The following is a 24,342-nucleotide window of genomic DNA, read 5'->3' as shown; positions in this document are numbered from 1 at the left end:
CAATTCACCCTTGAGGCTGCCACTTTGCCATCAGTCCCTTAAGATGGTGGATAAATGTAGCATTTTGCTGCATAATAAAGAATTTCTCAATTTGCAATTGCATGAAGACCTTCAAACTTTAGTTTATTGATTTGTGATCACATACTAAAGTATTTTCCAGAAAATTGTGTAGGAAAAGGAAATTATGGAGTGATAATAATATGAAGTAAATAAATACAAAGTAAATGTAGAACAGGATGACAAGTATCAATATGGACGAATGCATATTTACTGGTTGTAATGCTTTCTTGGATCCCAGAGAATTTTACAAACTATATGCTTTACACTTTTACATAATAGTGACACACACAATGTGGCAGTTGTTATCAAGCCTACTGTATAAAGCAAAACTGGGATGTATATTGGGACGTTTTTCTTCAAAAAGCAAAGAAAGTGGAAAGTGGAGAAAAAAAAAAGAAATTGGTAGTTTTCAGATGTAGGACATTATATCTATTTCCACACGAAATGCTTTAAATAGCCTGGTTTAAACTCAGTGCTTCCAAGCAGTGTAATATCTGAAAGTGGTCTTTCATGTTAATTTTTCATTTTGTTATTGATTTTAGAAAATAGGTAGGTACTGCTTTCTTATGCCTAATTTTGTTTTCTATTTAGAGCCACATTGGATGGCGTAAAGAAGCAAAGCGACTGCTTCTTGTGATGACAGATCAAACTTCCCATCTGGCCCTTGACAGTAAATTAGCAGGAATTGTAATTCCCCATGATGGAAACTGTCACTTGAAAGATAATGTGTACGTCAAAGCTACGAGTATGGTAAGGTATATGTCATAGATTTTGCCTTCAGAGAGGCAGTGCAAAACTGTGTAAAGAAGGTTTTTAGACTGCTGTCAAAGCATTGCTTTTATTTCAGTTATTAGAGTGGTATTTTTCTAGGTAGGCAAGTTGTGAAATGAAGAATTGGTCACCTGGCATATTGGCATTCTTTTTGTGTGGAATAAAGTATTTTGGAGTCTGAAAAAAACAGTACACAGCCAAGGAGGATATGTTACTGGTTTTGGTTTGGATTTTTATTAGCATCTCATAAAAATTTTGTATAAAATACAAGTAAGAAGTGTGTGATGTGATATTTTGCACAAGTAGAAGCTGGTAATATGTCAGAGTTGTACAATCATGCTCATAAGACAAAGCTAGCGGCTGTGGTTTATGGTCAGAAGATGCACAGGTGCACTGCTTGAAAAGGCTTGATAAGAGTAAACCAGAGGGCGTACAATAGCAATGAACTATCTCAGCTGGATGGATTAGCATTAAATGCATTCAGATTTCACAGTAGAAAGCCAATGTGTGGTCGTACAGGCCTCTGAAAAAAAGTTGCATCCAATCTGCTGTAGCAGAATAAGACACCTTCATCAGGTATTTTTAGATTTCAAAATATTTTCTTCAGGAATGGAAAAAGTAGTCATAAGTGACTGAAGAAAGGAATTTTTGCCTAAGAATTGTAGGTTTCAACTGCTTTAGGAATTTTCTTAAATAAATACGAATTGCTTATTTAAGAAACATGAATCACTGCTTAATTGCAGTTTAATCCCCAGAAAGCAGAAATATGAACTGTGGTACAATCAGAGCACGTTGAAGTTTTGTTCTCGGTGCTGGCTGCACTTAGTTAACGTGTACAGCCTGTGTTCAGCCAGAACCAGCAATTTGCAAGGGAAATCAGTGAGGGCTGTGTGTAAGTGAGGTTTAACCTGCATTTAATCCCGGCAACTGGTGTTTACAAGGATGGTGGAGCAGCAGGAAGAGGCCGCTGGCTGTTGTGTGATCATGAAATACGGGAGGTTTCTGGGAAGCGGTGAGTGTTTGGGACCTTGCTGAGCGGAGGAGGGAGATGAGTGTGTGCTAACAAGGTTATTTAGATTTCCGATTATCTGACGTTCTTGCATTCATATACTCCCTCTTTCACTTCTTTGATATTTCCTCACAGATGTCTGAATATTTTTTTTCCACTCTAATCAGTCTATTCAGCTTATTTTACTTAGAGCAAATAATCCTGAAACTTTTCTTTCCCAAAGCAGAACACACTCTCTTTTTATTTTCTTTTAGTTTTCCTAGCTGCAGTGCTATAAATCAGAGGATGTTTGCTCTGCTTATTAAATAATTGCTAAAGGCACAAATCTTTTTCTAGTGTTCAGGATTCCTTTGATAATAAAGATATTGTCTGTTTCAGAAAAAAAAAAAAACAACACACTATATTTATTTTCTGTCCAGCTTTGGGAATTAATTTCTGTTGCAACTGGAGAAACTCACCAATGGAAAATACAGACAAAATTAATGAATCTCTTTCTAAGCAGCCAGGATAGATTGATGGCTGACTGAAAAAAGGTGTTTTAACTGATATTCTGCATCCTGGTTTGAAAGATCATAATTTTACTGTCCCATATGGAAAAAGAAATCTCCATGATTACTACTATTGATGTATTTTATGAAAAGAGGTTTTTTTATCCACCCAAATGAAATTACTTTGAAAGATGCTTAGATCTATGGTGGCACATCTAGATCCATATGGTTTTTTTAAATATGGGCTAATTTTTGCATGCCCACATGTTAACAGTAGCAACTTAGTTACATGCACTTAGTACTAGAAAAGGGTTAGCAAGGGAATCTTTCTTAGCATTGCGTTTTCTGGAGTAGATTTGATGACAACACAATAGTGTCTGCAAGGGAAAGTGTGTTGGTTTCCTGCTTTTTTCTTCTCATCCATGTTATATGTGATTATTTTATTCATAGATATCCATAAAGAAACTTCAAATGAACAAGTGAAATCAGGGGCTGGGAAGACTTTTTGATATTTAAATGAAATATCATCAAAGTCTGTCAGCCTTTTAGAAAACATAATGTGAAACATATTTTTGGGGTTTTTTCTTAGTCATACAATTTTGTTGGGCTGTACTAAATTAAAGAGACCTCTGTAATCACATTGTTTTCCTGCTTTGATTCTTAGCTTTGGGTAGTCATGAGAAGATTGCATTTTGGCATATTTTTATTTCTTACTTGTGCCAGTTAAGAGGACTTTGCTTTATTTATTTGAATAAGCTTGGCCTTTACATCAGAAATGTTTCCACTTAGACATTTTTCTGAATGTTTCTTTCTAACTTTTGCTAAGCAGTCACACAAAGGTCAGCAAAAAAAAATGCATGACAGGAAAGAAATCTAGTCCATTTTAATTAGATCTGTGTTTGATTAACTCCCTTTCTGCAATACTTAACATTTGTATTAGTTATCTTCTCTGCTTAACACAGTAGGTTAAAATAATAAAATGAATGATGTAATTGAAACAAGAAAGATGATCTAAAATTAAAGTACATTTGTCTGAGCAGTAGTGGGAAGAGATAAGATAAAAAGACAAAGTACAGCAAGGTTTTCACAGCAAGCAAAGTGAGGGTCCATGAGTTACCATTGGTACCTTATGTCATCTCTTTACATGCTTAAAATTAAAAAGCTGGTCTGGGTCTGTTGATGCTTTGAGCTTTGGTTTTTTTTTTTTTAACTCAATTCTAATAAAAAGAAACAAGAAGCTGGACACTCTAGTGAGTTATTGATGATAGATACATGGAAGTTCAGCCTTGCTTGTGAGCAGAGGTAGTCTGGGGATCCTGCCCCTGCAGCCCTTGCATGTCTATGGGTGTCATCTCTTGATATCAGTAAGCTCCATCTGAATAAGTTTTTGTTTCCTGAAGGCTTGGGAAGCTATTTCTGATACTCCTGATTAGAGAGTTCAGCTAGTAGCTGCAGAGTTGTTGAGGGGCCACTCTGCTGGAATTCAGAGACAGGTCTAGTACCATGTGCTAAGCAGGAAGACTGACTTATTTTGCCACCATCTCATGATCCCTTGATACTGCCCCTATCATTCACACATTTATGGTGCAGGAGGTGTTTGCAAAACATCTGGATTCACTCGTGTCCTGGGACCACTTGATGTGTCTGTGATCTCCAGCCAATTATGCGTGGCCTGTAGGGTTGTGCAGCACAATGGAGGCCCCACCAATGTGCTCTGTGTCATGGAGAAGGAAGGAAGGCTTAGCACTTTGTTGTAGGCTGCTGAAAATGCCAACAAAGCCACCACTGCTGCAGTTCACTCATGACTCCTGTGTGATAGAAATGCCTGCTCTCTCTCCAGTGAGCATGGCACTCTCTCCAGCTGGAGCTGTAAGAAGGACGGTTTAATACTGTGTTATCTGCCTTTCATCAGTTATCGTAAGGAATATAATCTTTTACCAAAGCGTTGAAACTTTGAGAGAGGCGTGTACCCTCTAGAGGCTAATATCAAACTGCACCAAGAAACTCCTTTGTTCTTTCTGTGCAAGGCTCTTTATAATGGTGCAATATGATGGAAAATGGATTTTGCTCCCTTGCATAACTTTGTCTCAGTTCTCTTGCTATTCAGATTACTGCTAGCAGAGTTGTTGACTTGCAGAGTGCCTTGAGTAACAAGGGACAATCCGAGGAGAAAAGAATTGTTCAGGGTAACAGACTGTGTTTGGGCAAGAGAGATAATATGGGGCAGATGGTGAAAAATACTAGGAAAAAAAGACAACAAAAGTTTGTGGGGGATAAAGGTTGAAATACCTGACATAAGTGGAGGTGTCCAGATGAAATCTCTTTAAGTGGAATCACAAGCCAAGGCCCCAGTCACTTCTCTGTTTAATCTGGATTTTAAGTGTTGAATTTACTTTTTGAGAACTATTCACTTATGGAGGGTTAATGAGCACTGATTTTCAGATACAGATTGGTTTAGAGTACTGGAGCTGAAGGGATCTCACATAACCCAGGTGTACAAAGCCCATTGGGACCACACCGACACCCTTGAAGTTCCCCAGATCTTGGATGAAGAGATAGCAGCACACCTCTTGTTCTCAAATCCGTGTCAGATCTCTCAATGAGAAGTGTAGAAGGACAGGTCATTGGCACAGGACATGCTGTCATAGGTACTTCAACAAATACAACAATGCATTACTGAGGAAGGCTGTGAAACTCATGCCACCTTCTTCAAGCACGGGTGTGGTTAAGAAAATGTAGCAGGTGGTCATGGTGAGGACTGGAGTCATCAGTCTTTAGGTGGGTCTTGAGCACACAGAGGAGAAAGCTGTCAGTCATAAGTGAGGTAAGTACAGAATACTGACATTGCCAGAACCTGATCCAATGGCTGCATTTGATGCCAAAATACATGTCTGAGAATCAAACCTTTTTAATTACCCTCCTTGCTGTTCTCAAAAGCACACCTCATCTCAGTGCTTCATGCTGTATTTTCTCCCTGACTTTTGCACAAGAACCCACCTATTATTCCCTGTTCTTCTAGATAGACCATGGACCACAACATACCCATACTTCTTAAGCATCAGACTCAAACCAACAAAATAGTACTGTAGAGTTAGTCCTCCCTCCACTGTGCAGCAGATCTACATAGTTGGCAACAGATAAGCCTGGCTGATGCCCTGGTGATTTTTTTTTATTGTTTATTTGGATGACCCCACCCTGGTTTTGATGTAGGTCTCGCATTCTCTGTACATTTAGAAATGAAGATTGGATTGGTTTTGGAAATCTATAATGTGTCATATTTGAAATAAAAGATTTTTCCCTACTAATCTGCAGTCTTCTCTTTTCTGTTGTATTTTACAGGAGCATCCATCTCTTGGGCAGCTCTCTGAAAAATTGATTGACAATAACATCAATGTTATTTTTGCTGTTCAAGGAAGCCAGTTTCATTGGTATAAAGTAGGTTAGAAACCTGATTTCTTTTTTTAATTTTGAAGGCACAATATTTATACTTAAAATTAAAACTGTGCATAAATGATTGTCTTTTTCATAGGATCTGTTACCTCTCTTGCCTGGTACTGTTGCAAGACAAATAGAATCACAAGCAGCAAATCTCAATGATTTGGTGGTAGAAGCCTATCAGGTATGATGAGAGTGACAATGTTGTATGTAATATTTGTATATTTTTCATCTTTCATAGCCTGAAGTTGGAATTTCCAAGATCTCGTCTTCCATCTGAAGTCCAAAAGGATACATTCCCTACTTTTCCTAATGTCCAGGTGGAGAGGTGAAACTATCTTATGATAGCTCTCAAAGTTCCAGTCTGTCAGGGTCTCAAAGCCAAGAGCTACTGTTTTTTTAATTTCTAAGGGTGATTCTAAATATTCTGTTTGATTCTCTGCACCTGTTGCTATGTCACTTCAAAAGAGGGTTTATTTATTTGAATTTTGGCACCTCAGATCTGTAGTTGCAGACCAGACACCACTGTCCAGGCACCATATAAGTTCAGAGCAAAAACACAATGCAGTATCTGGAGAGTTTTGCAGCATAATTTTTAGAAACAAACAAGAGATGGGAATTTACAAGGAGATAGTTTGAGGACAGTGGATTTCATGAGGAGCAGCATTTATACTGCAAAAAACAGTGTAATAACTTGGGGGTTTGAGGCATGGAAGTGAAGAAGTGTTTTGGTAGGTATTTGGGTGAGAACAATGAAAATGGCTTTGTGAACTCTTGCCTGGAGCACTCAATTGAACATAATTGTCTGGGAAAGAGAAAGTAATAGTATGGGAAATAGCATAAAGTCATTTTCCACACATGCTTGACACAGAATGGCAGTTTGAAAGTGAAATAGGCATCTTGTTAGTGAAGGAAAGAGGGAACAAACAGCTTTGATAATGAAGCCAAGAAATAGGCATTTGATGTACCAGAGCACGGGGAGGCCATAGAGCAGCATGAATGTGGTGGGTTGGACAGTTGGATGCTGCTAAGCTGTGCAGTTACACACAAACATTTAGGTTCAAAAAGTTGAAAACTTAGCTACAAAAGTGTATGCAAGGTATCCACAGGTATCACCTTTTTTTTTTAAATTGATTGGATCTGGGGGGCCGAAGCTATCCATTTTACTTCCTTAACCACAGAATTAGGCAATTTGCTTACAGCAAATTTGCTATAATGAAGAGCCAGCCCCTGTGTCTGTTCCTAGTCCATGGAGTGCTTTTGCACACGTTTTGCTCACTGTCATGTTGGAGACACTGGGCAGAAGTCAAAGACATTCAAAAGCAGAGGAGTTTAGGGGCCATCAAAGTGCAGAGAAGTTCTCACTGATATTTTACTTCTCTTATAAAGTTGAAAGATCTCATTTTGAATATGGAGATTTGCAGGAAGTTGCTGGCAAAAAATTTTGAAGATTGTAGTCCTTTTGTATGACACCTTTACACTGTTCATCCTAAACTGTAACACAGTTCTTACCCAGTGCAGGGCAAACATTCAAGGAGAAGAAATTAAAATTTATGAAACAATTATTTAGTTCAGTACAAGTTTCAGTGGGACTTTCCTGGTCCAGCCACCCCCAGTTTGCTTTTGCTTTATTTTCATATTTTGGACACTGTCTTTCTTCCCATCCTAACCTTCACTGGATTTCACAGTTTGAGATTTTTATCATAGTTTTAGGGGCTTTCAATATATAAACACATGGTGAACAGGTCTTGAAAGTGTTGCCTTCTAGAAAAAAAGGACTTAGATAAGAAAATAAATTTAGTGTTGATATTCAATGACAGTGGGCCTCTTGCAGTCTTGTTCCAGGCAGGGAAACCTTAGGCTTAGCTATGGAAAACCCTGGCTGAAAATCCCTGGCTAAAAAGCCAAAGATGAGTCACTAATTTTCAAAAAGTTACTAAGATAAACATGTGTTAAGATTCATGTAATTGCATTTCCATTTGTAGCAGTAAAAAGATCCCACTAAACTCATTTTTAATAGTAATATGACAGGAATTTTAAAAATCCCTTTGTGCAAATTTCAGCTCATAAGTTTGTACAGAGCTTTAATAAATTTTTAAATGGTCAAGAAGAAGTATTTCTTCCTTGAAGGAAGAAGGATTTTAGGGTATGTAGTAAATACAAGTTACAAAGTAGCTGGCTTTTTCATTATTTTTTATTGCAAAATGCCCTAATGGGATCAGCCAATTGTTGGCTTACATAGTCTTAGCTGACCCAGAAAAATCTGTAATAATAATCCCAGTAGCCTTTGGGTCACCCTAAGGTTTGTTCAGAGAAAATTTTCCAAGACAGATGCAAAATATCAGAAGTTTATAAAGTGTCAAGTCAATTAGGAAACTTTTCTACTGGATAACAGTGGTTTTATGTATGTTTACTGTTGTAACAGTACATTTTAGGTGTGTGGCTAAAAGGCAGCGTGGACTCAATGAGCAGTTTTTGTTGCACATGGTTGTTGGAATAGATTTTCAAATTGCGAAAAATGCAGTCTCTCAAAAGCATGTTAGCAAAGCTGAAAACATTTTCATCTGGAAAACCTAATCCTCTTTATCAGAATTACCAGTTCATTGGTTGTGTATATTTGGAATGTAATTGGGTCTTTACATGGGAAACAATGCTTTAATTCATTCCTTTATTCACACAGACAAGCTTTCTTCATTTTTAGTCAGACATAGTAGCTGTACTTAGTGTTAGTCACTAATGTACATTATATTTTGAGATGCAATGCTAGTAAAACTTGTTTTCTGGTTACAGAAACTAATCTCTGAAGTGAAAATTCAAGTGGATAACCAGATCCAAGGTCTTCATTTCAATATCACTGCAATCTGTCCTGATGGAAGTAAAAAAACTGGCATGGAAGGATGTAAAAATGTGGGATATAATAAAGAAGTATGTTGATAGTTCTCATTCTTCAAGGAACTGGAATACTTATTTTTCTGTTTGGTTGGGTTTCAATGGTGTGAAATCTTCTAGGGATTTACTTAAACTGAAAATGGATTTATGTGATTAATGATCACAGGCTCTCTATTATTCTCTGGATTTATTTTTCTTGAATCTTGTTTTAATTCTCACTAATCCCATGGAACTAAGGCTCAAAGCTTTTCCTGAAAGCTAACGTCCATTAAAACTTTCCTTCTTTGTCCTCCACTGGGCACAACCACCACATCCATTGTGATGAAATCTGTACGTAAAGAGGTTGAAAGATAATCACCCAGTGGAAAAAAATCACTGGAATTTGTGTTCCTTGAGTCTGTACTAGGTGTCACCTTCCTCTCTTCTTGCTTTAGTAGTCTTCATGCCCAAACAGGTTTGTGGATAATTAGTTTATTTTATAAATCAAATTAATAAAATAATTTATTCCCATTTGAATTGGTGCTACCTACTGAATGAAACAGAGCCTCATGCATCATGAAAATGCAGGGGAAGATGTCTGTCTGATGTAAAGAACATGGCTTTCTTCCCAGAAAAACTTCTCTGTGCCTTGATATATTTAGTTAATTGCTTGGACTACCAAAGTAATTCTTTTAGCTTGCCAGGAAGAGGTCTGTGTTTCTAGAGAGCAAGGGCAAGGACTTCTTTCCTGCTTGACATGTACATATGTCTCAGCTAGTGTGATTTTACTTGTGTCTGTGTGTAGAAATAGCGAAATAAATCAGTAGATTAAATGTGTGAATTGTAATGTACATTTAAATGTATTTTATGCTTTCCTGAATTTTGTCTGCATGCTGCTGATTGGCTTCTACAGTTTATGGGAGATTTGCTGTTTTTATTCTTAACACATCTTTTCTCCACTGTTGATCCCTGGGCATGTCATAAGAAACAGGACTGGAATTTGTTCTGTTTACTGAAAAGAAAAATATTTATATCTGTTTCTTTTTAATAAAAAGCCAAGCCAGTTGACTGTAAAAGATTGCATGTGGTCCTAAACCTCTACTGCTGTTGAAAATGAGCCATCCTTAAGAGATTAATTTATTTTAATGATAAATCCTTCTTTCGGTATTTGTTTACAGACAAAATGCTTTTCCTTAATTCTCACATTCCTTTCATTGTCTAATCCTTCTTCCTTCCTTTTCTTACCAAAACACAAAGTGGATTAAATTCTGGAAGAATCCTGTGACCTCTTCAGGGTGCAAAACTAACTTTGGCTTTTAGCAAGTGTCATGGTGTTGTAATTTTTTAGTCACCACAGGTTTAATCTATCTGCCGCTGTGTTCAGAATCAAATTTCACAACTCATATGCACGACATGATTTTCCCTTCCCTCCCATTTCCCTGCCATCCTTCCAGTACTGTTTTGTACATGAAGATGATGTTCTCTGGCAGGGCTGTGTGTTGAATAAAAAGCACATTCCCTACCTGCAGCCTGTCCTCCCCGCGATACACACCTGCTGTATGAATCAATTTCTCTACAGCCGCACTTTTGCCCTGCAACCCAAGGGAAGAAATCTCATGCACGGAGAGTGTGGGCTACTGAGGGGTTATGTGTGTAGTGGCACATTTGAGAAACGAGAAGAAGAAAAGCAAAGGGTGAGATAAAGCCTGTGTGCCCCCTCAGTATGACATTAAGTGCATGTTTCTGCACAGCATTCTTCTCCTGTTGTCCGTGTAGGCAGCCGCAGCCCCACTCGCCACAAAGCCACCATTGTCCCCAAGGGCTGGGTTGTTCTCGTGTGGGGGCACAGCGGGAGGGAGAGACAGTGATGAGAGATGAATGGCCTTAGTATTTGTTGGTAGTTTCAACCTCATATGTAATCAGTTTCTCGGGGTTTCTCCTTTTTTATTTGGAAATCTTTATTTCTTGGTACTAAAGATTAAAGGTACTTGCTTCTCTTGCGCTCCTTTCTGACTTTTCCCTCCTGGTTACATTTTCTCTGAGGAGGCAAGAAAGAGTTGTTTTACATCAGGAAACTGAAAAAATACAAAACCTTAGAGAGAATACTGTGTCAGAAGCGTACTGGTCAAAAATAAAGCCAAAATAAAAGTTGTGAAACACAAGACTGATATCTAGTGTAAGTGTCACACATGCCAGAGCTGTCAAAAACTTTTAGTGGTGATTGATGGAAACTCTATGGCCATCACCTAACCACCAGAATTATTCTCAGTCCTGTGCCAGGACTACAAAAAGCCATGGGGGCTGCTGCTGTAGTGGGCACTGCTGGGATGAGGACCTGGAGGATGGTGGTGATGGCCATGGCATGGCCCAGAACTAGGCACTGGCTCCATGGAATTGAGGAAAGTAATCTGCTGCTAGCATGTGAGCCATCTCTGTGTTTTAGTAGGAGTAGCTAGGGCCATCCAGAAACCTGTGTGGTTTCTATGTGCATGACCATTTCTGCAGCAGGACATTCACTATAGATTCTTTTTATGAAGAGTATCTCTGTGTCTGTTTGTGTATTGGCTTGCTCAGTCTAGTCCCAATTCTTACCTGAATATTTCTGTGATATGTATACATTAAATAATAGGAGGATGTGATGGTGTTTCTATTTCCATTTAATTTGTATAAAATTGTCTTTTGCAACGCTGCTTTCTTAGCTTGAAAAGTAGACTTCTGTCAATCCTCTATTGTTAGGATTTTAACTGTATTTGTGATGCCTATCATTACTAATATATCATGTTTGACAAGTGACCACTGTGTATTTTGCTATTATCAGCTAGTGCACATTCATATACAATATAAGATTCTGCTTTATTTTTATGTGTTAAAAATTTTAAGCAAATGTAAGCAAGGAAATAATAATAATTATAATAATAATAATATTTATTATTTCTTAATAATATTTATTCATATTTATTTCTTCTTAGGTGCTTTTCAATGTATCAATTACAATGAAAGGATGTCATACAACTGGAGGAAGAAAATATGCCATACTTAAGCCTATTGGTTTCAATGAAACTGCCATTGTTAATGTGCAGCAAAGCTGTGCCTGTCAGTATGGAGACAGCACAGGGCACAAAAGAGTGTGGGCTGATGAAACTTCTACTGACAGCAAACAGTCCCATTGCAGTGACAATAACTGTAGCTCTAACAGAGACACACTTTCCTCAGAGCAATGCAGGCAACACCAGGACCAACCCATCTGCAGTGGTCAAGGAAATTGCATAGATGGAAAATGTTTCTGCTACAAAAACAAGCTAGGCAAGGTGTATGGCAAGTACTGTGAAATGGATGATTTTTCCTGCCCCTATCACCAGGGAAACTTATGTTCTGGTAAGTTGCAGCATTTATGTCTGTATTTTCTGAGGCTAATGTACATGATGCAGCTGAAAAAGTGATATAAGGCTGTCAAGAACAAGAATTGTTTGTGCAGAATTAATGTGGGCAATGTCCTGAATATCTTGTTAGGAATTCACACTCCTGGGCTCTCTTCACCACAGGCATAGACACTGTCTTCTAAATTTCACCACTGTTTTCCAGGAAATATACTGATTTTTTTTTCCAAAGTTTAGCTGTTTTAATATTTAAATCTCAAAATTCTTAATAAGTAATAATACTAATTTCTCAAACAAAAAGTAACATTTATTCCAGAAAGCTAGTTTATACATTTCAGCCTAGTGGGAATATGAGATACTGAGAGATTAGGAAGGAATCGTAGCTTCCAGGTGAGGTTCTGATTTTCTACCACCCTAAATCAGTCCTGTGAGAGATTCGGTGGCACTTGATTTCAAATACTAGTATAGACACAAACACTGTTTGGAATGCCTGCTTCAGAAAGAAGACTCTTAAGTGAAACAGAATTGTTAGAAATTCTTATTCTTTTTGTAGTCTGCTTTATGGTAGAGAAGAGGGAACAAAAAAAGAGGAAAAGGAAAAGGAAGAAAAGGAAAAGGAAAGGGAAAAGGAAAAGGAAAAGGAAAGAACGTGGTCTGTGCACATGAACTTGATACTCCTTCCACTGAATCTTGCTGTTTATTTGAATGGAATGTTTTCTTGCTAAAGAGAAGTTTGTTTAGTTTGCCTAAAGACTATTTTCCTGGTCATTGCATAATTCCTAATCTCCATTGTTTTGATCCAAGGCAAAAGAGAAAAATTTTAGTAGAAGGTTTTAGGGTGACATCATAGTAGCAACTTTTGCTCAACTTAAGCAATGAACATCAGCCTTCAATATTTATCATCCCAGTAATTTCAGTCCAAGATGTTAACTTAAAAACTAATTAGAAAGTCCAGGTCTAAATTTGCTCTGTTTAAGGTAAAGCACAAACAATACAAATGTATCCATCTAAAAATTTATTTTCTATGTTTTCATGGAAGCATATGACTCCAGACTCTCTATGTTGTAGGTAATGGTGAATGTGAAGGTGGTAAATGCAAATGCTTTGCTGGCTGGGAAGGTGATCATTGCGAGTGCTCATCACAATCAGCAAAGTACTGCCTGAATTCAAAGGGCCAGATTTGCAGTGGAAGAGGAAAATGTGTATGTGGAAAGTGTGAGTGCACAGATCCAAGAAGCTTTGGCCGTTTCTGTGAATATTGCCCTACTTGTAACAAAGCCTGTGAAGAAAACTGGTATGTTTCTTGTGCTAGACTTGACTTTTTCACTCCCTAGTGTTGAAACATCAAGAAATATTTTTGCTTGGTAGATACTGTATTTCGTAGCTATTTAGATTGTAGGAAATTGGTACAGTTCATACTTGATACTTCTTTGGGTAGTTGGATTCACACTGGCAATTCAGAGAATTGCATGTTGGCATCTATTTTAACCATTTCATGCTTCATATGAAATCTTCTGGGTAGGAAATAAAACCATAAATTTGTATTTTTAAAAATGGAAATTTGATCCTACTTTTGAATGCCACCAAGTCCAATAAGAGTCTCCACATTTGTTTTTGCACACTCCTTATGCTTCTCAGCTGAAAGAAGGAGGTGTGGAAGTAGAGCAGTGCCTGTGCAGTGTCACTGCCACTGATCAGCAGAGCAGAGCTGGTCTTACAGAGAACAACATTCTTCATTGCAGTTTTAAAACACTTAGTCTTTGCCATGCTGGCCTTAAAGCACATCATTTTTCCTTATCCATGTAAAGGAAGGGACAGTGTAGAGGTTGAAATGAGCAAGCCCAGGAGGAGAGAAGCTAGACCAGGCTCTCAGTGGTGCACTGTGTGGTCCTGGCACAGAGAGCAAATGAAGCCCTTTCCTTGGGCACGGCTTTTCTGCACCCTCTCATCATGTAATGTTCTGAATCTCGCTGTGCAGAGGGTGAAAGATCAGCCTTTTGTTGGAAAGGTCATTGTGCTCTAAACAGAATCATTGTTTATTTGTATTAATTTCAATTATAGCTCATCTGGTGAAAATGTTGGAGAGCCAAGCTTGGCCACATCTGGCAAGGTTGCTGCTAAGAGTTCACTAGATAGAATGCAGTTAGCCTTTCTGGCTTACACTTGTTCAAAGTCACTGTAAAATGCACGCCTTTAGTAAGTTCAGAAAATGGCATATCCTCATTAAAAATCCATCTAGGGCTTTTTTGGAATCTCTTGTGATTGATATCTTATGATGTCTGTCTCCTGCAGGGCTATACAGTGAAGACAGTAAGACTGAAAGCATTGCCTTCCTCTTGTGCTGCTCTCTCTAAACTGCCCAGCAGTGCAGACTTACTTGGCTTTGTCTTAACATAGCATCTAAAAGTTATTGACAAAGCTGTGTTTCCTTCCCCTATCTCTACCCTTCAGTTCCAGCATGCATCCTAATCAGATTGATAGGTAAGGAAGGACTAGAACGGAACTGGAGGCTGAAAGCTGAAGAAAGGGTGTTGGACCTTCGCTACACCCTGTGGCAAACTCTCATCTCAAAAGGCAGAGCAGGGATTGGATGAAGGTGGCTCAAAGCCAAAGACGTTTGAGTTTACAACTTCCAACTAGTTGGTTCTGAGAAGCACCAGAGGGATAAAATGCTGAGAGAGGCATCACATTTCAGAAAAAAAATAAATAAATGTCACAATGTTTTTACTAACAACAGGAAAGCATTATGTGTAAGCACTACGTCAGCTTGTTGATAAGATCTCTTAAAGGGGAGTGCAGAGAAAGACATAGGTTTTTAATTATATTTTTTATTTTACAGGAACTGTGTTCAGTGCCATCATTCTAACAGCTCATCTCAAGCAATACTTGACCAGTGCACAACCTCATGCGCTTACCTACTGCATTATATTGACCACACTTCAGGTAAGTGGCATTTTCTAGGTAATTTTAATAAGAGATTAAAATCTATTGGGATTAGTAATTGAATTTGCCAGTGTTAAAATGTCTTTCAGAAGCATGTCACATTATTACAATACCAAAGAAAGAAAGCAGGAAAAAGATAAAAATCATTTGTAGCTTTAGGGAAAGTAAAAGATAAATAATAACAGGAAATACGAATGACAAGCATTGCTAAGTTTGGTTTTCCCAGCTCCTTGAGAAGTCACATCTAATAATGATGAATCCTGCCTGAGCAATGCTTAAAGAAATAATTATAAAAATTTGTTATGACATCTGTATGTTTTATTACTTTGAATATGCTTATATTATTTGACATTACCAGAAACAAGAAAGAAGTGGAATGCTTACCTCGAGTTCAGTAATGTTTAAATGTTCCTTTCAAGTATAAAAAACTACAGTTATGAGGGCTGTGGAAGAATAAAATCTTTTTTAATGAAATCTCATAAAGTAATCACTCCATACAGCAAAAAAATGCAGGTAAATGGTTTGTCACTTAACATTTACATAAATGTTTTTATACTACAGTTCATAAAAGAGGAAACTAACTGTGAATACTTTTTTATAACTTTAGTATTAAGGAAAGCTTACTGTGTTAGTTTACCAGTGAGGAGAGTACTGGAAAAGGATTCAAAAAAACACATTTTCTTTCATATTTTACCAGTGATCTTTACTGTCGTCTTGTGAAGATTAAATTCTCTCTGTCCCAAATATCTCTAATATTTCATCCTCTCTATTTTAGCTATAAACTCACTCTACAGAGAATTTGTGATGGGCAATACAATGAAGCCTGAGTCTTAGTTCTGTAGATTAAAGGAGTAATAGTTTCACTATTTTTCTACAATGGATCTTAATCTGAATTGCCTTTCTTGATATGCCCAACTTTAGAAGCTTGCATATGATAACTTTTCCTCTTAATTTCCCTTAATTTATTTTCTCTTAATTTTTATCAGGCTCGTGTTACATTTATACAACATTACTAAGCAGTGGAAATATGCCTGTGTTAGAGGGATGTGCCAGTTCCATACGTTAGGCTTTACCCTTGTGTTTTCCTTTTGTTGCAGATTGTTTCTCTGGACGAAGCTACTTTAGAGTATTTTCCATAATCTTTATAGTTACCTTTTTGATCGGGTTGCTTGTTGTCCTTATCATCAGGCAGATAATTCTGCAGGGGAGTAGCAATAAAGTTAAATCTTCATCTGATTACAGAGTATCTACAACAAAGAAGGTAATTGATTTCAGAGCCATCATCTTCAGTAATCTTTTTCTTGCATATAAAAGTTAGCTAATTGCTGATAAAACTTGTATCTTCTCCTTCAAGGATAAGATGTTTTTGCCTACAGTTTGTACAAGAACAGTAACATACAGACGTGACAAACCAGAGGAAATAAATATCGACATCAGCAAGTTGCGATTAAATGAAACTTTCAAGTGTGAATTCTGAAGACTGCAAATGTCTTTTTCCATCATGCTCGACTTTTAAAAAGTTACCTTTTGTACTCTGTGGGAGTCTTGACTGTTGCCATATGGTTTTTTGTTGTGCATTTTGTTGAATACTGTAACAAAGTGACATGTAAACATATTCACATTATGTGATTATGTTTGGAACTATAGCTGCTGTATTTTTTAAAACTTTTTTTGAAAGAGAAATGTGCGTTACTACTGTTCAGAAACATTAGTGTTGATGTAGCACTTTAGCATATTCTAATTTATTTAGTTATGGCCTAGAATGTAGATAGAAACCGGTCTGACAAAGCACTGATCTCACTCTACATGTAGCTAGTACTGATGTGCTCTGTGGGAATGGAAAAAAGCTGTGACTGAAGTATTAACAGTGCTGTATATTATAGCAATAGATGAAACTATTAAAATGCTCTTAAATAGAGTAAATGGTACTTTTATAGTTCTCTCAGTTGACAAATTCCACTAATTTGTCTGCTTATGCCTCTTATCTTTTCCTCATAAAAATGATGGGATTAAATGAATGTTTGGTTCCTGGTATGGGTGCATGTTGTGTGTGTATACACACACATATGCATGCACACGCAGGTAAATTATATATATAATTTTTATATGGATCATGTCACTTAAAGATAATTTATATCTGATAAAGAGTAATTTTTAGGTTTTTTACTTGTTTAAATATAACCTCCCATTTTATACAAAATTTAAGGTGTTTGGAAACTGAGTGGCTACAGAAAATGAGTTCTTCTGTGCAACAGCATAGTCTACATGATGATCACTGCCAGCAGACTTTGCATTTAGAATCAGCAGCATCAATTCCATTGCAAATAGATAAATTATACCAGAGCTGTGTTTGGTTTGCTAGCTACATGTCAGTGTTTTGCCAAATAAAGACTTTGATCTTTTTGTATATGTCAGGCATAAGTCTGATTTTACACGTGCTCTTTTTCTCTATGTAAATTAGTTTATGAGATTAGGTTTTGTAAGTTTTTTTGTAACCACTTCAGTTTTTGTGACTGTGCATTGAGAAATATGTCCAGTGTGTGATGGGGAAAAGAACCTGCAATTTAGAAGAAGGTGAGGAAAATAGAACTCTTTTTTCTTCAGAGAACATACTTATTGACTTTATAAATATGGATCAGATTCTGCCTTCAGAAGTGGGCAAAACTCTTCCAAACATGGTGGGACCAATATAAGCTTGTCTGAGAGCAGAATGTGAGCTACAAAGTCAAGCAGAAGCATTTTTTTTTGCCCCCGAAACCAGCTAGAATGGTAGAAGACATGTTATTGCTATATGGGCGTTGGAAGTGTCAGTCTGATTTACTAACTCTATGCTGCTGAAACCCTACAAAAATCTGATCAACCTCTAATGCACTAAAACATTGCTGACAAAAAGAAAAATCACCTCAGAAGACAGTACATCATTTTAACAACATTTATTATTAATACTAGATATTGTCACTATTTGTCATAGACAAGAGTTACAGAAACAAAGCAGGACTTCCTTATGTGCAGTTCGTAGAAATTACTTGTATTTCCTATTCTGTATTTCTTACGTAAATTCACACTGAAACCTGAGGAGTATGAGGACTGAAAGGAAGACAGGATGTAGAAAAATGATGAGTGTTTTATGAGTGTTAAGTTTCTTGGGTAATGGATCAAGTGGGATTGGGAAAAATAATATACAGACAATGGGCCTTTCATTAGTCATAAAAGCTCTAGACCTTTGGGTCTTGACTGTGTTTTAAAAAAACCTGTAAATTGGACTATTAAATGTTTCTAAAGAGTCTCCAAAGTAGGCCTTCAGCTTTCTACCACACAAAGTGTCTCATTTGACAAAAAGAGTATTTCTTTACACTGACCCTGACTTTAGTGATAGCTTAATTGTAGATTAATTCTGTAACCTATCAACTACACTTTAAACTCTTTCTTTTAAAATGTTTTCCTTCTGTGTAAATTAAAAGATTCCAAACAATTGGTTTCGGTGGGATAAAGATAAAAGATTGATAAAGGTTGACCTGCTGTTACTCTTGTCACAATTCATGGCTATTTGTGAGTGGGAAACAAATCTTTGGTTGTCTATTTAACTTAACAAAAAAAAAAATTTGGTGCTTAGTGGAGTATATCTAAGTATATAAAAAAGAGGTTAAGTATGTTTTTTAAACAGTGTTATAAACCCTTTTAAAAAAATATTCCTCACTGTATAATGGCCTTTAAGTGTGTACTGAAGTGTTTACTGAACAAATAACTATCTTTTTTTCTTTAGAAGTTACTTTTCACTCTTAGAGGGAGTTCAGTTTTGTGGGTAGGGGACAATGGAACTGGGTTCTTGGTGGAAGAAAGACTTGAGCTGTAATACCCATCTTCCAGACACATCATGCTGCTACTGCTTTTCTTCTGTAGCACTTGGCATTGCAGTGCTGCCTGTGAAGGGGCACAGCCAGTATTTCCTTATCAGACACCTGCCTGAATGTTTAAAATGCTCTGGTCAGATAGAGCAGGCTCACAGGACAAATTGCACTGTAAACTGCCTGCTGTCCTGAGATTAAAAAATGGATATTTAAAAAAAAGAAAAAGAAAAGAAAAAAAAAAGGAAAGAAAAAAATAAAAGACAAAAAATAGCTTTTTTTGCATCTCCCTCATGGTTTTGCTGTATTGTGGAAGAGGCTGGTGAAAGAGAATAAGCTGCTGCTAATGTGACAGGTCAAGGCTTTTAGAAGGCCCATGGGGAGCTTATACAGAGCAGGATTCTTGGGAGGAGGCTTTGTTTCTAGGGATGGAATCTATCCATGAGAAACTCTGGCTTTGCTTGGTACTTGTTTCCCTCTGCCTTTGACCATGTTTTTCAGAAGGGCTGCTGCAGGAGATGAATAGCTCAACAAAAGCCTCACTATTTAGGGAGCTGTGTTCCCTCAGCACATGACCTTAAATGAGAAAGCAGCCTTTAATTCACAAGGAATTTCTTCAGTGATTGCAGGACTGTGCTTCCTATAGTGCTTAATATGGGAGATATTAAAGGCAAATTAGTTCATATTAGTTTTCAATGTATTGTGCGTCAAAGATGTTCATAAAAATGGGGGAAAAAATAACTAACCTCAGAATAGAATGTTCCACAGTTCTCACATAACACTTCTTATACTGGGCTTCTTCAAGAAAAATTGAAGTCAAATAATTCTACTGCATGCTTATATCCAAAAATATACCAGCAGATACTGTTGCATCTCATCATTGGTTTGGGGAATTGTTTTTAGATTTGGTCCCACAAACAGAGCATGTGCATGACTTTTCACAGCATATTTGTTACTGTTAAAATCCATATGTATAATTTTCAAATTCTAGTCCCCCTTTTTTTAACCTTTGACTGGTTATTTGCCTAACTCTTCAGAAACTGCATGTTTATGTAATTAAAAAGTATGTATTTTACTTCAGATTTTTTTTGAGTACTGTAAAATGAAGAAATGCTATGAAATAGTTATTGCCAAGCATCATGACTACACTAATAAGATTGCTGCAGAAGTGTGTGGGAAAATAGCTGTTTCATCCAGAAAACGTGCACATGGTATGCAAGGAATTTTCATTGTGCCCAGCTGAAATTCCCTTACATTTGCAAGGACGTTAAAAGTTAACCTTAAAAAGGAAGGATGTTCCTATGGGCATAGTTTACATTTTAACTATTATTTACAACTGGATTTATTTTTTCCTCTCTATGATGTCATGAAAACCTGCTATGTAAAGCATTTTTCAGACTGCAATGGAAAAATATTATTTTCCCAGTCTGATCATATATAATATTTATTTCCTGCTAAATGTGCATGTTTTGCAAACCATGGAAGTAAGTGTGTGAAACAGCTTCAAGCAACCCCCCATCCTAAAAGCAGACATAGGGTCTGGTGATGCCCAGGGTAGAGACATGCAAGGGCACAGCTGCCTGTGTGGAGACTTCAAGGGGGACAGCATCCCTGCAGAAATGGTGCTCTGAGATCTTGCTTCGCCTTCTGTCAGGGCAGGAGACCTCTCCAAAGTAGGTTGGCTTGGCAGCGGTGGTGTCCTAGGTTTGCATCACAGGCACTTGGCCCCACACTGGGACTGCGTTATGTGCGGTGTGAACACTAATGCTGCGGGCTTTTCGCATCTTTACTCACCAAAAATGCCTGCCCGCAACCCAGCAAGGGACAGCCTGTAAACTTGGATGCTGCAGACCTCCACTAAAGCTTCTGGGGAGTATTTGGGCACCTGCCCATTGACTTCCCACCAGCCCCTGGATCTCCACCAGCCAGCCTTAAGGAATGCAAGCTGTAGATGGAAAGGGCACTTCTCACAGAGGCATTTGTGCTGAGTCAGTGCTGGGTGACACCTACTCTGCCCTGACGGCGAGTAACGCGTGGTGCCAATGTCTTGGCTTCCCTTTTGCAAGAGAGGGGAAAGCAGAAATGGGGCAATAGTTAAGAAAAACACTAATTTTTAATTCTTGAGACTGCTCTGATGCACAAGTATCTGTTGGCTCTTATAGAGAATTGAAGTCCATGGAGAGGGGGGAAAAAAGGTTAAAATTAATCAGTGGGAATGCACCTCTACAGTGAGCCAAATCAGTTTCACTGAGAGCAAGCCAGCTCAGAGTGGTTGGCCTGCTGGAGGGGGGATGGGGGGAAGAAAAATCCTAAAATTTCTAGATTCTTAAACTTCAGAAAAGCTGTTCTGAATTGCATGTTCTCTTTGTTTCCTTTTCTGCACATGCTTTTAAAAAAAGTACGTATTTACTAAAATAAAAATAAAATTAAAATATCTTGCATTTATTAAAATAATGGCTTCTGTCCAAATTCTAACATTTCATCCTGATACCTATATTGTACTTGGGCTGTTTCAGTTATATTTTGAAGGGAGATGTTTGAAAGATGAAAGAGTCTTTTGCAGAGGCATTAGTGTTGGATGAATTCACTGTGCTGACATCTTCACTCTTACCTACTACTGCTTCAAAAATAATGCTACTTTAAAGTGTCTTACTTAGCGATTGTGTGACAGCTATTAATAATACTACAGTTTTAAACTTTCTATTTAACATATACTACCTTTTATAAAAAAATATAGAGAGATAAATAATGTGTCTCTAGATTTTATGCATAGAGAATGTTAGTAAGGGAAGAGGTTTTAAATCTGATAATTTCTTACTGCTCATTTTACATTTTAAATGATACTTTTAAATCACTACTTTTGTTCATCTGGAAATATGCTTAATATTTTATTATTTAAAATAGTATACTTTTATAGTTGTTTTATTAATTTCAGTTGACTACTAACTTCTATGGTGATATTTATTAATGAGTTGACACTGTAGTATATTGAGATGTTTATTTTTCTATCAGAGCTGTAACAACTATGACATAGCATTATTTTAATGCAACATCATTGTACTTGCTCTCTAAAAAATAAAATCAATATTTAATCCATATGGATTTTTCATATTTTTAATATTAAATATGTCTGTGACAAGGAAGAGATGTTCACCTCCTTTTAAAAGTATAAAGCACACTTACTGAGGTGCACAGATGTCTGCAAAGGGAAGCATATGATTGTGGTTATTTTAAAATTGAGCAATACTGTGTCCAGAGAGGTAAAATACAAAGAATACCTTGTTTATCAGATGTAGGCAAACGGGTGGATGCAGATTCAGGATGAACTTTGAGAAGATGGGAAGGAAAAAAATGCTATTTATCAGTATGGAGGTGCAGCTGGTTAACTTTGCCCAACCCAACTGAAACATGAATGGACCAGGAGGTGCTACTACTTTGTAGAGAACAAGAACACACTTCCTGTACAAATACAGTCTGTAGATTGATAAGTGGTTGTGATAGCCTCTCTTCTCCTTTGCTCTCTTGGGTGGCAGAGGCGCTGGATTTCTGGGAATGGGTAAATCTCTCTGCAGATGCCTCATGTCTGCCACTCACTGCACATTTGGGTCTCTTTACGAGTACTGGTGAAAACACATCACTGGTGGGGAAGGTAACACATTCTGTTCTTGTTCAGAAGCAGTCATAGCATTTACTTTGCACAGTGGCACGAAATTGCTCTTGAAATGGACTTTAGCTGTGCCCTATATAAGGACATTCAAAATTTGCCATGATGCCTCAGTAAGAGACATCTGTGGCACTAAGACATCTGCCAGACCTCACTGGTAAAACTACCCATCCATGCTGCTAACATGATCCAGTTTTTGCTTTTAGGAGTGAGAGAGCTAGAATCAAGTGACAAGTGATGTGTTCTCAGTCATCACATAACTAACTTAGTGTCTAGGACTTAACAATAAAAGAGAAATACTAAGAAAAGGTCAAAACTGCAAAGAAAAAAATAAGTAAATATCACAAGGAAAATCTGTAAATCATTTTTGCTTCTTTTATCAAAGCAAGGAACATCATCCCAATATATGCATGGTGAGACTGAGTCTGAGAAATTTCCTTTCACAGATGCTGTAATCAACCTTCACTGACACCCAGAGCAAGAACATGCAACCAGTCCTACAAACAGAAATACACATTTTCCTTGAAAGCTCTTTATTGAGGAAATATTAATGTTATCATTACTCCAAGTAAACATAAACCTAGATCTGAACTTCAGACACACAATTCAAGTGTACAGTTTGAGCGAGAGCCGTAGGCCTCCATTTTTCCATTTGGCAGTAATCTTGAAGCCAAGGTTTTGTTAACACTGAAGTCTCCTATAGCCAGTGATCCTGGCACCGAGCGTGTTGCATATCCTGTATGTTGTGAAATGATGGTAAGTGCTCTGTATGAAATCTTTCTTTCTGTCTTTCTTCTTTCTTCTTTCCTGTGTTCTGAAATCCAGCAACTGAGTCATGCCTATATAACTTTCAATATCCAGGAAATGACAACGTTTTGACATTAGTGGCATTGTATTTAGCCAGTTTTTGCCCATATATACACTGTTGTCTGCAAGGGCACAACAGTACTGAATTTGACTCCAATGTAACACAACTGCTATTTTGTTGCAGATGCCATTGCCAAGGAAAAGGCTTGCTGGCTGGACTCACCAAAGAGAAAAGAAACCTCAGTTACATCCTCTAAAGCTGGAGGAGGAAAGAGATCCTGATTTCAGCCACATTTTTGACACCAGTCATGTAGGTGCATGCTATTACACAATTTCTCTGCCTGCATGATTCCTTTTGTGGTCGGTGCAGAATTTGATCCAATATTCAGAGAGGATGGCATTAGGGAGAGTTGGTTTGAGTGAGTATCTGAATATGCCTGATGACAACCTAAAGATGATGATTAGAATTAAAAATAAAAACTTTTTTAACAGACTGATTTTGACTAGTAAGAAGTTAATCTGAAAAGTGGGTGGTTTCTTTTGCTTTCAGGTCTGCAACAAAGACAAGAACCTTGGAAATGCCTTCCTGCTACCCTGAGTTTAAAGCCAAGCAGTTTAATGTATTTTATGAAGTAAATAAAAATCTAGTTTTACAGAAACCCAAGTGGTCTGAAGCTGTGATTAGAACACAGGTGCTGTCAGTTCTTCTGGCTGCTCATCTTCTGCTTTGGAGCCTTGGAGTGGTCCAAGTTGGGTTGGACTGTACAAAATTCATATAAAGTAGATGTAGGCTGCCAATCTGATTTATTAGCACTCAAGAGGCCCCAACATTATCATCTGGTTCCTCATCCCAGGGAAACTGTGGTGGGTGGCAGAAGGCAGAATTTGCCTTATGTTTTGCAAACCATTCTATCTCCTCAGCACAGAGCATAGCATGGTCTCTGATTATTTTCCTGGCCTTGAACTGCATGATTCATGAAGGACAGTTACTGTTTAATAAAGTTGATGTGTATGCAAGCAGATAAAACTAAACTATTAACCACAAAAGCATAGTTATGCCAAGTTATGTCACATA

At 37.4% G+C, this 24,342-nt stretch overlaps 1 protein-coding gene across 4 annotated transcripts in view; it reads left to right on the top strand.

The window, feature by feature from the left end:
• The window catches only part of ITGB8 (integrin subunit beta 8), a 49,048-nt gene extending 25,117 nt beyond the window's left edge, over nt 1-23,931 (top strand). For 2 of the 4 annotated variants that reach the window (XM_032110083.1, XM_032110076.1), the window contains 10 exons: nt 652-810; nt 5,668-5,763; nt 5,858-5,947; nt 8,554-8,688; nt 11,601-12,006; nt 13,077-13,302; nt 14,848-14,951; nt 16,049-16,212; nt 23,452-23,577; nt 23,818-23,931. In XM_032110083.1, coding sequence (XP_031965974.1) covers nt 652-810; nt 5,668-5,763; nt 5,858-5,947; nt 8,554-8,688; nt 11,601-12,006; nt 13,077-13,302; nt 14,848-14,951; nt 16,049-16,212; nt 23,452-23,577; nt 23,818-23,865 — 1,554 coding nt within the window. In that variant the 3' untranslated portion in view covers nt 23,866-23,931. Of the gene's footprint in view, nt 1-651; nt 811-5,667; nt 5,764-5,857; nt 5,948-8,553; nt 8,689-11,600; nt 12,007-13,076; nt 13,303-14,847; nt 14,952-16,048; nt 16,213-16,305; nt 21,893-23,451; nt 23,578-23,817 lie in introns of those variants that run through there. The other 2 variants (XM_032110068.1, XM_032110058.1) reach the window with 2 other exon arrangements.
• Nucleotides 23,932-24,342: the final 411 nt, after the last annotated feature.

Source organism: Corvus moneduloides, chromosome 1 (genome assembly GCF_009650955.1).
Source record: "Corvus moneduloides isolate bCorMon1 chromosome 1, bCorMon1.pri, whole genome shotgun sequence".
NCBI classification, from domain to species: Eukaryota; Metazoa; Chordata; class Aves; order Passeriformes; family Corvidae; genus Corvus; species Corvus moneduloides.
Note: the sequence above shows the minus strand (reverse complement) of the source record. Positions and strands in the feature narration are given on the sequence as shown.